At 40.1% G+C, this 15,506-nt stretch overlaps 1 protein-coding gene across 5 annotated transcripts in view; it reads left to right on the top strand.

Annotated features, from left to right (window-relative positions):
* Positions 1-13,533, top strand: part of ATG2B (autophagy related 2B) — a 78,582-nt gene extending 65,049 nt beyond the window's left edge. For 3 of the 5 annotated variants that reach the window (XM_004262376.3, XM_033419699.2, XM_033419736.2), the window contains 6 exons: positions 1,271-1,340; positions 1,621-1,703; positions 2,751-2,872; positions 3,114-3,268; positions 3,969-4,118; positions 8,644-13,533. In XM_004262376.3, coding sequence (XP_004262424.1) covers positions 1,271-1,340; positions 1,621-1,703; positions 2,751-2,872; positions 3,114-3,268; positions 3,969-4,118; positions 8,644-8,874 — 811 coding nt within the window. In that variant the 3' untranslated portion in view covers positions 8,875-13,533. Of the gene's footprint in view, positions 1-1,270; positions 1,341-1,620; positions 1,704-2,750; positions 2,873-3,027; positions 3,269-3,968; positions 4,119-8,643 lie in introns of those variants that run through there. The other 2 variants (XR_007475288.1, XM_033419713.2) reach the window with 2 other exon arrangements.
* Positions 13,534-15,506: the final 1,973 nt, after the last annotated feature.

The following is a 15,506-nucleotide window of genomic DNA, read 5'->3' as shown; positions in this document are numbered from 1 at the left end:
TGGTACTTGGTGATATAGTTCAAATTACTCACTTTACAGATGAGGAAGTTAATGCACAGAGAGGAGAGGTGACTTGCTCAAGGCCACACAGTTAGTGGCCAAGCCAGGACTAGAACAGAGGTCTTCTGAATCCCAAATCCAGTGCGTTTTACAAGTAATGGCATAATAGTCCCCTCTCCTGCAGACATTTATTCATCCCACATTTATTGAACATTTATTATATGTATGTCAGATTTTGTTCTAGGTGAACAAAGTAGAGAAAATCCCTATTTAATTGAGCTTATAGATAATAAAAATATATGATTTGGCCTATTACGTACATGCCATGGAGGAAAGAGTGAGAATGGAGGAGGCAGGTGTCGAGGGGCTGTCGCCCAGAGAACCCAGTGCAGATGAGTGTTCAGAAGATGAGGGATGACCTGGGAACCCAGACTTCTTGTAGTGATTGATATAAATACAGCACTTCCATTTTACTGTAGGTTAAATGGACTTCTGTGGGATGACTTGGGATGACTTAGTATATAACCACCGACATTAATTCTGTAGTAAAAATGTGTTTCAGCTTCCAATTTACAGTCCAACTTTTGGAAGCCAACTGCTTTTGTTTGATGTGTACCATCAATGTATAATTATAATTTCATTCAGAATTCCCAATATTTGTGTGTCAGTGTCCTATTTGCAAGCGTTAATTTCATGACTGTCCACTAAAATTCACCAATGTAGATGGCATTTAAAAATTTACGGATGAAGACATTTAGGCTCAGAGAGTTTAAGTTACTTGCCTCGACTGCATCCCATGTAACTGATAACACTAGGGTTCATGTCTAGGTCTTCTGGATCTTTCTGCTCTATCACAGAGCTAAAATGAATACCTTAGCCCTTTTTTACTTTTCGGTAATGATTATGTCATTTGGTTTAATCTTGAAAGTTGTCTTTATTAGTTCGTTCTCTGTATGAATTGAATATGTGCCAGAATAAATTTTCCTAAGATAAACATTGTTTAGTAAACTAAGAAAAGGTTTTTGTGAGAAATTTAATATATAATGAAATAAATAAGATTTATAAGATGATTAACATCTGTTTAGTTGTTACATTGCCTTAAGAAAAGGTAGAGCTAAAAGACATTCTCTTTTATTTAGGCCTTAATATATTCACATTATTTATTTTGTGGCTTTGTTTTTATTCTCCAGTTGAACAAATTCATTTATATCTAATTTCAGCTCTTAGTAATTTTGAATATAAATAACTCCCCTCCTTTCTTTATCTTTAGAGAATTTAGATTCACATCAGAAGTTCCTATTCGACTTGATTATCATGGCAAACACGTATCAATGGATCAGGTCTGGAAACTTTGCACAAATATACTCTACAAAATTATCTCATTTTTTTTTCTAGTGGACTCAATTTTTTAAAAACTTTTTTCCGTTATAGTTTGTATATGTGAAATGCAGTGTAAGATTTTAAAATTTAATTCTGCTTTTAAAGTAAATTAAGTATAATTTTACTTAAGAACCCATGAGTAAAATTTGATATAAATTGGGTCATATAAAATACATGTACTTTTTTGCTCTAAGTGTTTTACCTTTAATAGCGATTTTTTTTTTTTTTTTAATTTTAAAGGGTACGTTAGCTGGGATTTTGATTGGTCTGGCCCAGTTAAACTGCTCTGAACTAAAGCTGAAGAGGCTTTTCTATCGGCATGGGTAAGTTGATTTATTACATGAGACTTTAAGATGTAGTTACTAATGTTAGTTTACAGCAAACTAAAAATTGAGTTTTCTTAGCGAGCATACATAATTTATTTTACAGTGTTGTTTGCAGAGACCTCATTTTTAGAGGATTTTTACTGGCTAGGGACAAATTTTTATTCTGAGAGAATAGAAGTAGTTTGAAGAGAGTAGTATTTTTCAAAAAACAGCTATAGTTAGGATTTTTAAATAATTTCCCGAAGTTATAAATTAGCTTATTCAGTGAAAAGACTGGACGTTCACAAGGTAAACGGTTCTTAGTAGCTAAGAACTGTCTGGCGATTTATAGACACTGAGTTAACCCTGTGCCAAAGCTTTAGATGTTGAAGAAGTAAGAACAGTGGAAAAGCACACTTATATATACTACCTAAGCCTTATATAGAAATTATTAGCATTATAAGTGCTAAATTATTAGCACTTATATATACTGCCTAAGCCTTATATAGAAGTGATTAGCATTAGCATTAGCATTGGGTTAAATGTATGTGTATACGTAGATGTATTTATATACTTAAATTGAAAATCTATAAAATTTTGTCTTTATAATTTGTACATTTTCTTTTTTGTCTTTTTTTAAATAAACTTATTTATTTATCTATCTATTTATTTTTGGCTGCATTGGGTCTTTGTTGCTGCACCACGGGCTTTCTTTAGCTGCGGTGTGGGGGGGCCACTCTTGTTGCAGTGTGTGGGCTTCTCATTGCAGTGGCTTCTCTTGCTGTGGAGCACGGGCTCTAGGTGCGTGGGCTCAGTAGTTGTGACTCGCGGGCTCTAGAGCGCAGGCTTAGTAGTTGTGGCGCACGAGCTTCGTTGCTCCGTGGCATGTGAGATCTTCCCGGACCAGGGCTCGAACCCATGTCCCCTGCATTGGCAGGCGGATTCTTAACCACTGTGCCACCAGGGAAGCCCTCTTTTTTTGTCTTAAGTAAAAAAATTCCCCAAACTTGTCTAAACCTATAAATTTCATTTTCCTTCCTATATACTTACAGTCATTTGCTCTAGTTTGCTAGGTGTTGACAAATTATTCTCATATGCAATCACTGAATGGCTTACTGACATTAAGAAGAACCAGCTGCCAGGAATTCTGGGAGGCGTTGGGCCTATGCATTCACTAGTGCAATTAGGTGAGTGTTCTTTTTAATTAGAAGATAATTTATTTTTCCTGATCAGTGATTCTTAACTCTTTTGGGGTTATGGATGCCTTTGAGAATCTACGTGAGGATCATCTTTCTAGAAAAACCTACATGTTAGTCGTACAAAATTTTGCCTCCCATTTTAGGAGTTAAAAACCCGAGGGTTGGAATGATAGCAGAGATCTAAGCTCCAGCACGCCTCTTGATTTCTGTGTGTTGGCTGCTGTTCTAGTGCAAGGCCTGAAGGACTTGGTCTGGTTGCCAGTTGAGCAGTACCGGAAGGGCGGCCGCATCGTCAGAGGGTTTCAGAGAGGCGCTGCCTCCTTTGGCACCTCGACAGCGATGGCTGCTCTAGAACTCACGAACAGAATGGTTCAAACCATACAGGTATCTTTTCAAAGACCAGCTTGATCTATACAAAGAGGAAGAGCTGTTGTAAGCAGTTGGGTTATTTTGTTCTCAAAATGTACTGTGAAAGTGTATAAAATATTGAGAATATTTTATTTGTAATGATTTCATATCATTAACTTTTTTTTTTGATTAGCTGTCCAGTGTTAAATAAGTAGTTAAATAATAAAGCAGTGGACTACAGTGTCAAATTCGTTTGCCTCTTTCAGGTAGATTATAACTATTAAGTTAGCCAAGGATTTATTTCACCACATTTATGTGAAAAGATCATAGCTGAATGTAAAGAAGGCATTAGAGATCTAATAGTGGTCGTACTAAGGTTTGTTATATTAAGTATTAAGCTCCATTTGGCCTTATCCAGTTGTTCACAGACCATGCGTTCTTGTCTAACCTTGGTAACACGGACAGTGTTCTCAGAAGGCAGAGGAGGGGCTGAAAAATTCAGCTCAATCCAGATATGAGTTATTAGTGTACACTTTAACATTCTTGTTATAAAAGTGATACATTCTTGTAAAGAATTCAAATGCTGCAGAAGGGCCAGTCTGAGGGTGTGTGAGTCCCTCTCCTCTTCCTCTCTCCCCGTAGGAAGTGCACTGTTGGAGCTTAACCCTCCAGACTTTCTTCTGATTCACTTTTTTGTTTTCTGATTCACTTTTCACTCTCTGATAAAATGATCCAGGCGGCGGCAGAGACTGCTTATGACATGGTGTCTCCTGGTACCCTTTCTATCGAGCCCAAGAAGGTCAAAAGGTTCCCTCATCACCGCTTAGCCCACCAGCCAGTGGACCTGAGGGAAGGTGTGGCCAAGGCCTACAGTGTCGTGAAGGAGGTGAGTGGGCACCCGAGGGGACAGGCCAGAAGCAGTTTGTGTGCTTTCCTGACGTTCATCTAAAGAGCAGCGGCACTTGGGCTTTGTCCCAAAGAAACCCCTGGGGTGGACTTGGGACTGTTCTGTCGCTGGTGAGTGCAAATATCTGCATGAGGTAAGAGAGGAGGCTGTGTCCTGACCTGCAGGCTCACGAGAAGAGTAGTGATCTAGTGGGAAGACTGATCTCTTTACATACAGAAGCAAACAAGAAGCAGTAGAAACACGCTATGGACTCACCAGTGGAGTTAACATATGTTTATATTTTGCTGTATTTTCCGCAGATTTGTTTAAAAAATAAAATTTTTCAGGTTAATCACAAATGCTGACCCCATTCCCATGCCTTCACTATCCTGAAGATGGTAGATATTTTTTCTGTGCATGTTTTTTGTAGTTTCATGTAAGTATGTATTCATAAGCAAATAATTGCTTATATTTTAAAAGTTAGCATAAATGGTATCATCTGTACCATTCTGTAACTTTTGTCTTTCAAGATATATCCACATTGATATATGTAGATCTAATTTAAACTTTTATAGTATTTCACTGTATGAATATAGCATAATTTATTTATCTTCCTATTAGTGGACAGTTTCCTTTTTTAAAAAATTAATTAATTTATTTACTGCTTGTTGGCTGCGTTGGGTCGTCGTTGCTGCGCGCGGGCTTTCTCTAGTTGCGGCAAGCGGGGGCTACTCTTCATTGCGGTGCGCGGGCTTCTCACTGCAGTGGCTTCTCTTGTTGCAGACCATGGGTTCTAGGTGTGCAGGCTTCAGTAGTTAAGGCGTGTGGGCTCAGTAGTTGTGGCGCACAGACTTAGTTGCTCCATAGCATGTGGGATCTTCCTGGACCAGGGATTGAACCCATGTCCCCTGCATTGGCAGGCGGATTCTTAACCACTGCGCCACCAGGGAAGTCCCAGATTTCCTTTTTTTTCCCTGAAATACGGCTATTGGAATGTTCATATAAACGCCCCTTTGTTTGTATGTGCAAGAAGTTGTTAAGGGTGGAATTGGTGATTTGTAACTATTTGAATCTTGACACTTATTAAGCATTAACAAATTGTAATTTAGTTGCACCAGTGAATCCTGGTTCTTTATGGGTGTTGACAGGAGCATTCCTTGTCTTTTTTCTTTCTTTCTTTCTTTTTCTTATTCAAACAGAAAGTCACAAAAATTATAATCATCCTCATCAGTTCACTCAGTCCCATGTAATTAATTTGTTTTTCATCTTGATCTTTTCTTAGCACTTTTGTGAATTCATCAGTTTTCCATTAGAGTTCTGAGAATACTTATTCATTCAGTTCAGCAGTATAGTCAGTTACCAGAAACCTGTACTTGTCAGAGTCTTCTCCATGAATTCCTTGAAGGTGAAACCCTTTTATAGGAACATTTTTGCAAAAGCATCAGAGTACACCCAGAACTGTCTGTAAATGACAAAAGACTTAAAAATGACCACGGTTAAAGATTTGATGAAAGTTCATAATAATGCAATTGACAAGGAAATTTAGTTATTTCTGAGATATACATTTTAAAATAATAACTAGAATTATGACTTATAACATTATACCAGAACATATAAGATTTTTAGGAATTTCATGTAATGTCTGAAACATTAATATTAACATATTTCCATACAAATAACCCAAAGAAAGTTTAGTATTAGTTTTTTTTCCTTTTTTTAGCATTCCTTGCCTTAATCTTTTTTTTTTTTTTGACATAGGACATGAAGTTTGAGGTCATTTTACTTATGATTTGTGTGTTAAGATTTCATTAATGATATTTTTCCCTGTCATATTCTGACAGGCAGAAGTGCCTTAGGACAGTCTTTTACGTGACAAAAGAAGCCCATGTGGTCCCAAATGGTGGGGAGAAGACTGAAGTGAGGCCCCCAAGAAATGTGTTAGTGGATAAATAAAGGCAAGACCACAGATCACCTCTCTTAAAAAGAGGTTTAGTCGGGAGAATAAAGAGAGATAATTACCAGTCAGACCTGTTCCTACAGATGTCAGGATTGGGCCAGTAATCAGCAGACATGTTAGAAATCAGGTTTGTAAAAATTATCCTGGGCTTCAAGGCGTAGCAGGGGCAGTTTGCAGCAGGATATAATAGCACTTGGGTACGTAGCACCTTGCAGTTCACAAAATTCTTCCCTAACTTAATCTATGCTCATTTAAATAAAAGTATTTGTGTGCTTACTCTGTGCCAAGAGTATAGTAACCCTTAAAAGATAGGTGGTTTTCCTGACTTAGAGATGAGGAAACGGGGTCAGCAAGAATGGCTTCCCCACTGTACCATGGCGAGACGGTAGTGGAGCCTGGATCGGAACCCAGGTATTTGGGTCTAATGTTTAGTTCTCTAAAACCATCTGTGTGAAGAAGGGAGGAAGGAAGGTGAGCATGATTTGATGTGGTAGGTGTGCTTGATTAGACGGAGTCTGAATTCTGTATTAGAAAACTTTTAAAATAGACGTTCCTAGGTGGTGATAAATACTATCTCTTGGGCTTCCCTGGTGGCGCAGTGGTTAAGAATCTTCCTGCCAATGCAGGGGGCAGGGGTTCAAGCCCTGGTCCGGGAAGATCCCACATGCCATGGAGCAACTGAGCCCGCGAGCTACAACTACTGAGCCTGCGTGCCACAACTGCTGAAGCCCACGTACCTAGAGCCTGTGCTCCACAAGTGAAGCCACCGCAGTGAGAAGCCCATGCACCACAATGAAGAGTAGCCCCCGCTCACTGCAACTAGAGAAAAACCCGCACACAGCAACAAAGACCCAACGCAGCCAAAAATAAATAAAATAAATAAATTTATTAAAAAAATACTATCTCTTTTCGTATTATATGTTGGTAACTCAGAGATCAAGAGGAAACATCACATGTGTTTCACAAGATCAGGGGTTGGCAAATGATAGGTCTCAGGTCAGATCTGGCCCATGCCTATTTTTATATGGACCGTCTAGTAAGAATGATTTTTACAGTCTTAAAGGATTGTAAAAAGAAGAAAACAAGAAGGAAGAAGAAGAGTATATGACAGAGACTGTGCAGCCCGCAAATACTTACCACCTGGCCCTTTGCAGGGACAGTTTGCCGAGCCCTGCTCTGCGTGATCAGGTCTCGTGGTGGTTGGGGAGCAGTGGCGAGGGAAGTAGTAGTTGTAGGAGCTGTTCGGTGAGCACTTAGTACCTGCTGAGTTGTACCGGGCTCTTTAGGTGCAGTATTTCATTTAACTCTAACAATCACTACAGCATTTTCATTCCCCTCTTAAAGCACTTGTGTCAGGTCACACAGCTAAATGATGGAGCTGAGGTTTGAATTTGCTTGGTGGTGCTGATCACCACGTTCTGACACACTAACAGCGACTGTTTGTGGGTTAGGGAGGGGACCTGGGAGCAGGCAGGAGGAGGATGTGGGCAAATGTGTAAATTGTAAGCACCTTCACTGTGGTGACGGTTTTACTTGTTGGCTGTTATTCTGTAGATAGTTTGAAAAATAGCACTTACATTTTTTTTTTAGCTCTTCTGTAACCCCCTCCCCGCCACGGTATTACATGTTTTTTGCCTGCTGTGCTGTGTAAAAATGATACTCCCATCAGGTTGTCAAAGTGAGGGCTAGACTTTGGACTAGGACAAAGCTCCTTGATTTCCCTGGAGAGCCCAAAGTTCCTCTCGTTGTGCCTGTCACTGAAATGGTCACAGTGGAATAGTGCCTCGTGGCCCCTAAGGGATTTTGAGTTAGACAAATGGTAGAGATTTGAAAGTCATGTATGACGTTTTACCACTCTGGCTTGACCTACTCATTTACATATTCAGCTCTGAAGCTCAGCAGTCATGATTATTTTAATGTTACACAGTTAGAAGAAAGATGAAAAATGCTGCAGAAGCTTTGTTTCTAATTATTAAACATGTTCCTGCTTTATGTTCTCAGAATTTTCTCTGTTTAATCCAGTAAAATGTTCTATTTAGCCTTTTATCTTAATTGAATGTCCCACAGTTATCTCTTCTAGTATATAGCCAGTAATTTAAAACAAATTAAATTATTTTCTGGAGCTTAGTCCAATTAGGTTTTTTGTTACAGTTGAATCACAGGAGCTATCGCCATATTCATTTAGTGATTATATTTATTCAAGAAGCTTTGTTTGCTAGGTTTGATTTAACTTGAGTGATTACTGGTGCCAGAAAAGCTGCTCTTGGATTATTGACTATTTCTGTAAGCTTCCCCACGTGAAATTGTAGTTTACAATTGTAGTGTACACAACTGTCCCAATAAAATGCTAAATCATAATAATTGCATCTTACTTTCCCTTATAATTAGAATTGTCATAAAAATAATTATCCTGGCTTATCTCAAAAGTACAGGTTCTGTTTTGTTTTGTTTTTTTGTCTAGTTACAAACCTGCTGTTGATTAACTCGACTAAAGTGTGTATTATGAGAGAACTTAGAGAGTTTTCTGACCAGTGATTTACTCCCCTTCTCTCCCCTCCCCCCTTTCAGGGAATTGCAGACACGGCTCAGACCATTTACGAAACCGCAGCCCGGGAGCACGAGAGCAGAGGGGTGACTGGCGCCGTGGGCGAGGTCCTGCGCCAGATCCCTCCAGCCGTGGTGAAACCTCTGATCGTTGCCACAGAAGCAACATCCAGCGTCTTAGGTGGCATGAGAAACCAAATTAGACCAGACGTTCGGCAAGACGAGTCACAGAAATGGCGCCACGGAGAAGACTGACATTTCAGACGTGGTTCTTCATGAAGATAATGAGGGTGGAAATAAGGAACAGAGTATCCCACTGGCAGCTTCAGGGGGAACTCGTTTAATTTTATTGTGCTCATCTCAGGAACAAAACCATTTCTTAGTGAAATAATTTAGTATCAAAACAACATGCAACCAAAACCTTTTGACATTTTAGGGCTAGTTTGGTACTTGCCTGTAGGATAGAAACGTTTGGTGGCTGGTGTCAAAAGTCCATGAAGCATTTGCTGCCCAGTTAGTGGAATGTTTGCTTTTATTAAAATGACTGTACTTTTCCGTGTTACAGATAGCTGTCATTGGAAACCTCCTTTTACAGTACAGAGTGCTCAGAAACATTGGAGCACTTTGAAAGCACTGTTTACGTTGCTCTAAGGAGTTGATTTTTCTCCAGGTTTGAAGAGAATCACAGCTTCGAAACTTTCATTGAAAATGAGAGACAGAAGCCACAGGGAAAGTAAAACACATAGGATTTTCAATATAAATACCCGTGAGGAAAAAATAACCTAGTCTGTTGGATTTAGTGTTCCCGCACTCGCGAACAATGTCGTTTCCATTTGCTCAGAAGAGCCTTCTGTGGGAGTTTGAGAACGTGAATGTCGCAGACTTGTTCTGTTGTGTTGCACTTTATTGTGTGTGTGTGTCTGTGTGTGTGTGTGTGTGTGTGTGTGTGTGTGTTTAGATTAATACAAGTTATGTGCTATATTCTACGTGTAATTTATAGAGTTACACAAAATATAAAGAGGGGTAAGTCTGAAGGTTTTTGGCAAAGGAAGGTAACTCAAATGTAATAACTTTCATTCATTCTGAGTGTAAATGAAAGTGTGCATTCTATAATGAACTGGGGCCCATCTAATTGTTTATATATTCAATTTTAAGCAGGCATAGTGCAAGGTTATTAGGAATGTGTGGAAAGGGAGATTGAAAGTGGTTTTTACTCTTTTGAAATTAACCAAAAATCCTCCAAATATGCCCTAGTCAGCTATTTCGAAGTACCATTTTTACTTGGTTAACAATGTACATTTTGATAATCTGTCAGGAATGAATAAAATATTTTTATTTAAAGGTAAAATCGTTTTATGCTTCCATGAATATTTTGCTTCTCTTAGAGCATATTCATAGATGCAATACTAGAATTTATTCCAAGACCCTTGGGAACACTTTCTCAAAATTGATTTTGGTTAATATCAAGTAAATCATTACCTAGGAGTGAGAGGGAAATTGTTCTCAAGAACTCAGCCTCTAACTTTAGATTAATCTAGCAGAAAGAAAATATAGGACTTTGTATTCATCCACTGTTTAAAGTTGCACGATATACATCCTCATTTTCTAGAGTGGGGGGATGTCATCGAGGTGAATTTGGATTTCACAACTGCTTTCACTTTGGGGTTTGGAAAATGACGTTGTATCAATTTCATTCTCTAAACTTTCTAAACAAGAAAGCAAATGTAAACCAAAAATCTGAACATTTAAAATTTATAAAATGATGTTAAATAGCATTTGTTTTAATTTTGTTTTCTGTTTACTGCTGAAAAACTTAAAAGGATAGTGCTCAGAAAACCACCTGTTTAAGCATCACAGGACCGTTTATTACTCGGCCCTAGTTAGATGGAGTCCACCCAGAACGTGGTCCTGAACGCTAGCCATGGCTGTTTATTATATGAAGCTTCAGCCTGCTTCCGGGGTGCTTTCCAGGCACCCTCGCGTTGACACCAGTATTTTCCCTTATAAGGGAACATGCTGTGTGTGATATCTGTGATGATTAATCAAACTGGAAAACACTTGCTCAAATTTAAAAATATAAAATCTCTTTATTAAATATATTTTCCATACTACATCTAATTGAACTTAAATAATTAGTATAGGGAGAAATAATCATCCTCTTCTTTGTACTCTGAGTTGCAAATGGACCTGTTTTTTTTGACAAATTGGGTTTATAAGTCCCATTTAAACATATGTCTTTATAGTGTAATTTCCATGGCTCTCTGTTCTGCCCTCCTGCACCTGCTTTTAATAGAATCCATGTTTGGGAACAGAAACCTTGTGTCTCAGAAAGATTCAGTGTCAAGGGTCTAGTCATTGTCAGTTTAACCAAGATGCTCTTTACTTGAGATGTTTACATAGAGGTCCTTTCTATATTTGAATACTTAGGCATTGTTAAATATCCTTAATTTTTTCAATAGTGTCTTTTCGAACTTTTACGTCACCATGACACAGTAGAGAGTGTTGGCAGGATCCTCGAGTTGCCAGATCTGTGACTTACCAAGTGGATGCTTTTGCCAAGACATTGAGTTTCTTTGTGCCTCTGGGTCCCTCTCTGTAAATGAAGGGGTTTCTTATGACAAAGCCCAACAGAGATTTTCGGATGAGTAGAGCGTGCGTGTGTATGCATGTGAATGATGACGTGGGATGTGGCACTCCGTTGAGTCCCCCAGGCCTCTGGCACCTGGGATGGGTGGTGGTGTCGAACGAGAGCACTGGCCACATCACACCCACAGTAGCCACGGCTCCTTCAGATCTCTGATCTCTTAGAGTAACGTGTCTCTGAACGGCCATGGTGCCTTCAAGGCTGACTTCTGAATGGAGCAAACTGAGCATGTCCACGTACTGCTGGACCCCGAGGGGTCCAGGTCAGCGAGCTTGATCAGGATACGTTTGTGAGTTTGTGAGTTTCAGAACCTCACAGTGTTGCAGGAACATGTTAAGACCACTTTACGTTATACAGGCAGCAGAGGCCATGGTGACATCTCCTCTTGATTAGGGTCCCCCAGCTTCCCTTCCTGTCTGTCCACAGATTGCTGTTATTTACAGATAGAATGTCCGCCCAGCATTTGCCTTTCAGGACAGATAGGATGCAGTGTTTTTCTCTAGACATCATAGCGAAGACTTTCATTTTAGTAAAGCTTGGGTCCAATTTGGAGTCCCACTTAAGCACATATATTTAACATCAATATTTTTATAATGCAGAACTCCCTTTAAGAAAAAAAAAAAAATCTTCCCAAATAGCAATGTGCCTAAAATGAGAAAAAGACTAAAAACCAGGATTTCCTGCGACATGCTATGCGTCACTTCCCTCTCCTTTAAAAACTGTGTTTTGTAGGTTTGGTGCCTTTGTTCAGTTCCCAAACAGTCCAAACAACTACGTCTGCTCCTCAGGGGCCGCTCGCCACCCTCGGGTACTGTTGATTCAGGTTCTGTGCACCATGTGTGCTCTCACCAGAGACGGGAGACGAGAGACTGAGGGCAGAGGCAAGTTAAGCAGTTTTAAACGAGGAATCCACACTTGCACTAAGTAGTTTTAGGATTAACAATTAATTATCTTACCATGAATTTAGATCTTGTATATGTAAAAAGCTGCATGACTCAGCTTAAGAGAAATCATTTACCTTTGCCCCGCCTCAGTTTTCTCACACCTGAGTGGGGTGTAAATGAACTCTCAGCTTGTGGCAGTGTGGCAGGGCTAGTGGCCCGTGGTGAGCAGTCTGTTCCCTGTTTCCCTTCATATCCTCTTGACCTACTTAAGACACGAGAGAAAATGTCTATAAAGTTCTTCAAGCGTCGTGAAAGTAAGGGCCTGTGCAGATGCAAAGCGATACTTTGCATCTGCAAATGCATCAACTGGACATACCTATTGGTACTAAATTGAATAACTCAAATATCAATATAAACTTGTGAGTCTTAGGTTAAAAAGGAAGGTTATTTGGGTAGTATATAGATAATGAAGGAAAGAAAAATTTTTTTCCGTTACCAAGAAATCTTATTTCTGTGTCCCGGAAGGTATAGTCAGTCTTTTCATTGAGAATAACCGAGTGCTTTAATGCCAATTGAGTTTTATCTCAGAAGTTTCAGGATCATGCTAGGCATTGCTCCCTGTAGTAGACTTTACATGCACAGTGGCAAGTCAGCTAGTTTTAATCAGAAGTATTTTCCTTTCATTGTAGTGTCTGCAAATCAGAGAGAGAGAAGGCATTCTAACACACCATGATCGGCTTCTTTGGGGATGCGAAACTTGAGTTTCAACAATTCATATTTTGAAATGTCAGCAATTTTTAAAAACAGAGGTGTTAGACATTTTTGCTTCCTGTAACCAGTGTTGGCCCCTTGGTTTCAAGCATATTGCTTCATAAAAAGCACCAGATGGCTATCTGATGTATTTCAAGAGATTGTAGATGTGATGTTGGCTGACTCAGTGACATCTCTAATGCTCTGGGGGTGTTGAAATAGCAGCCCCTCCTTTAAGAAACATGTTTACTTTGCTGTTTCACATGTACTTTGTGCATATGAAATGGCAGCTTCCAATTTCTAGTTGGATTTGTCTTACGTTGTTTGTGTAGCTTGCCGGTCACACAGGACTGTTTGCTTTTTCATTGCGAAATTTGGTAGGGACGCCAATTCAGCTCTTATGTTAATCCATCCTGATTTATTTTAGACATTGAATTGATCTCACCAGAAGTAAAAAGCATATGTTGTATATGTTGACTGTCGTTGCTAAGTTTCCTAATTGAGGTAATTATGGATATGAATACTTTAAGAATACTGATGCTATATGAGTATTTTTGTGGAAATGTTAACTTGTTAGTGTGACTATTATGAATTTGAGAATATTCTTGAAGAAAATTAAAATATTTACTCTTTGGAGTTTGCTCTAAACACTATTGTCTTTCACCAAGAAATGTTCCCTGTATAAAAAGCCTGTATAAAATACTTTTTGAGGCAGAGGGCAGGTCTGTGTCAGATCCTGTTGCTGTGAAATGGTGTTCCTATGATCCTGTGCTGATAAGTACTTCTAATAGCAAACCTTGTAGCTACCTGCTGCTGACTTCTGAGATATATAGGGCATATAATGTTAGAATTTGCCACTCCTTCCCCTTTTGGGATATTAATCACTGCATTAGTTATCTTATCTCCACAATGTAGACTTGCAGCAAACACATCTTATAGTTTTGGTCTTAGGGACCTAGATAAATACTTGAAAAACCTGTTCTTTTTGGAGGAATATTATTATTTATAAAAGGAATATTTAAAAGAAATATTTATTCTTAAAGACAGTACTGTAAAATAAGTTTTGATGTGACAGATGTCATTATATGACCATCCACTGTGAGCAGTCATGGAAAAATCGTGAGTCACAACACACTTCACACATGACTCTTGTGAGAGAGGGAAGGGAACCTTTGTGAGGTGCTTGCTGTGAGCCAGGTTCTTTATATAACCCCAATAGCCCCTCTGAGGGGTGCTTGTAATAATCCCTCTTTTCCAGAGGAGGAGACTGAGGTTCAGAGAGGTCAAGGAAGTTTCTTAAGGTCCCATGGTTTGATTCCCGAAGCCCATGCTCATTCTAGGATTTTATTTTAAGAGGAACTTGTACCGTTGTCTAAATTAGTGACAACTCTTCACTAATTAGGAAACCAAGGAAGGAATTTTGCTAGAAAATGGAGATTATAGGCTCTCAGAATACTTTAGTCAGCCAAACTTGCTTATCTTGCATCTCCACCCCTCTCCCCTCTCCAGGCTGGGCTCCAGCCACAGTCGTTAAGTCTGGGAGCAGGGCTAAGTTAGATTCTCTCCACTTTAGAAATCTTACCCTTGGGGCTGGATAAGCTTTTGCTGTGGGGCTGTCCTGTGCACTGTAGGATGTTTAGCAGCGTCCTTGGCCTTACCCAGTACATGCAAGTAGCACCCCATCCCCATTTGTGTAAACCAAAAATGTCTTCAGACATGGCCAAGTGTCCCCTGGGTGGCAAATGTCCCCTGGGTGGCAAAAGCCCACTGGTGCAAACCACTGGGCCAAAAGCTCCCCTGGTGAAAATCATGTGCGGCATGGAGCGAGTACAGTGCGTAAGAGCCTCCCCACATTCCTTTCTGGAATATTCTGCCTGGTTCCTCCTTATCTCAGCTTAAAGATTACCCTTCTCAGGCCCAGCCACCCTTACCTCTTTATTACCTCATTATTCATTATAGCACACACTCCTCTCAACAAACTTTGTGGCATTTCTCTCATTTTAAATTCAACATTTGTTAAGTATTTACTGTGTGATTACTACTTTGTTCAAACCTCAACAACATGGCATTCACATTCCGTACCAGCCAGGGTCTTGGCAGGAAGCAGATGGCCGGCCACTGGGGCGACTGAAGGAGGTGTAAGGAAGGGACTTGATTTAGCATAGGTGGGCAGGGGCAAGGGAGATCCACTGGCACCTCGGGAGCTGGCTCGGCCTCAGCTCTGTGAGTCAGTGGTGGTGTCTGACTTTTTCCCGCTGACCTTGGACACAGGAACACGAGGCTGCTCCCCCTTCCCATCCCATCTATCAGGAGACTGAAGCAGTGCTAAGCCTCACCACAGGCCTGAGGGGACAAAGAGATAGAGTGATTCACAGAACCCGTAGCTGAAGGAGAGGGCTGCCTGATACAGCTGTGGCCTTAGGTGGAGCCACGTAGCCAGAGGGGCCCAGACCACTAAATCCCACCCTCGGGCTCCTGCTTTCCCACCTCCTGCTGGAGCCTCCCATAGGTTGAGCCTAACTTACTGCAGTATCTCAGGCTCAGCCTCCCCTGCAGAGAGCAGGGGAGAGGGGGTGGAGAGTGGATCTGGAGGGGCAAATGAAAGCTGT

Source organism: Orcinus orca, chromosome 2 (assembly GCF_937001465.1).
Source record: "Orcinus orca chromosome 2, mOrcOrc1.1, whole genome shotgun sequence".
NCBI classification, from domain to species: domain Eukaryota; kingdom Metazoa; phylum Chordata; class Mammalia; order Artiodactyla; family Delphinidae; genus Orcinus; species Orcinus orca.
This window is presented reverse-complemented; position numbering and strand designations above follow the sequence as displayed.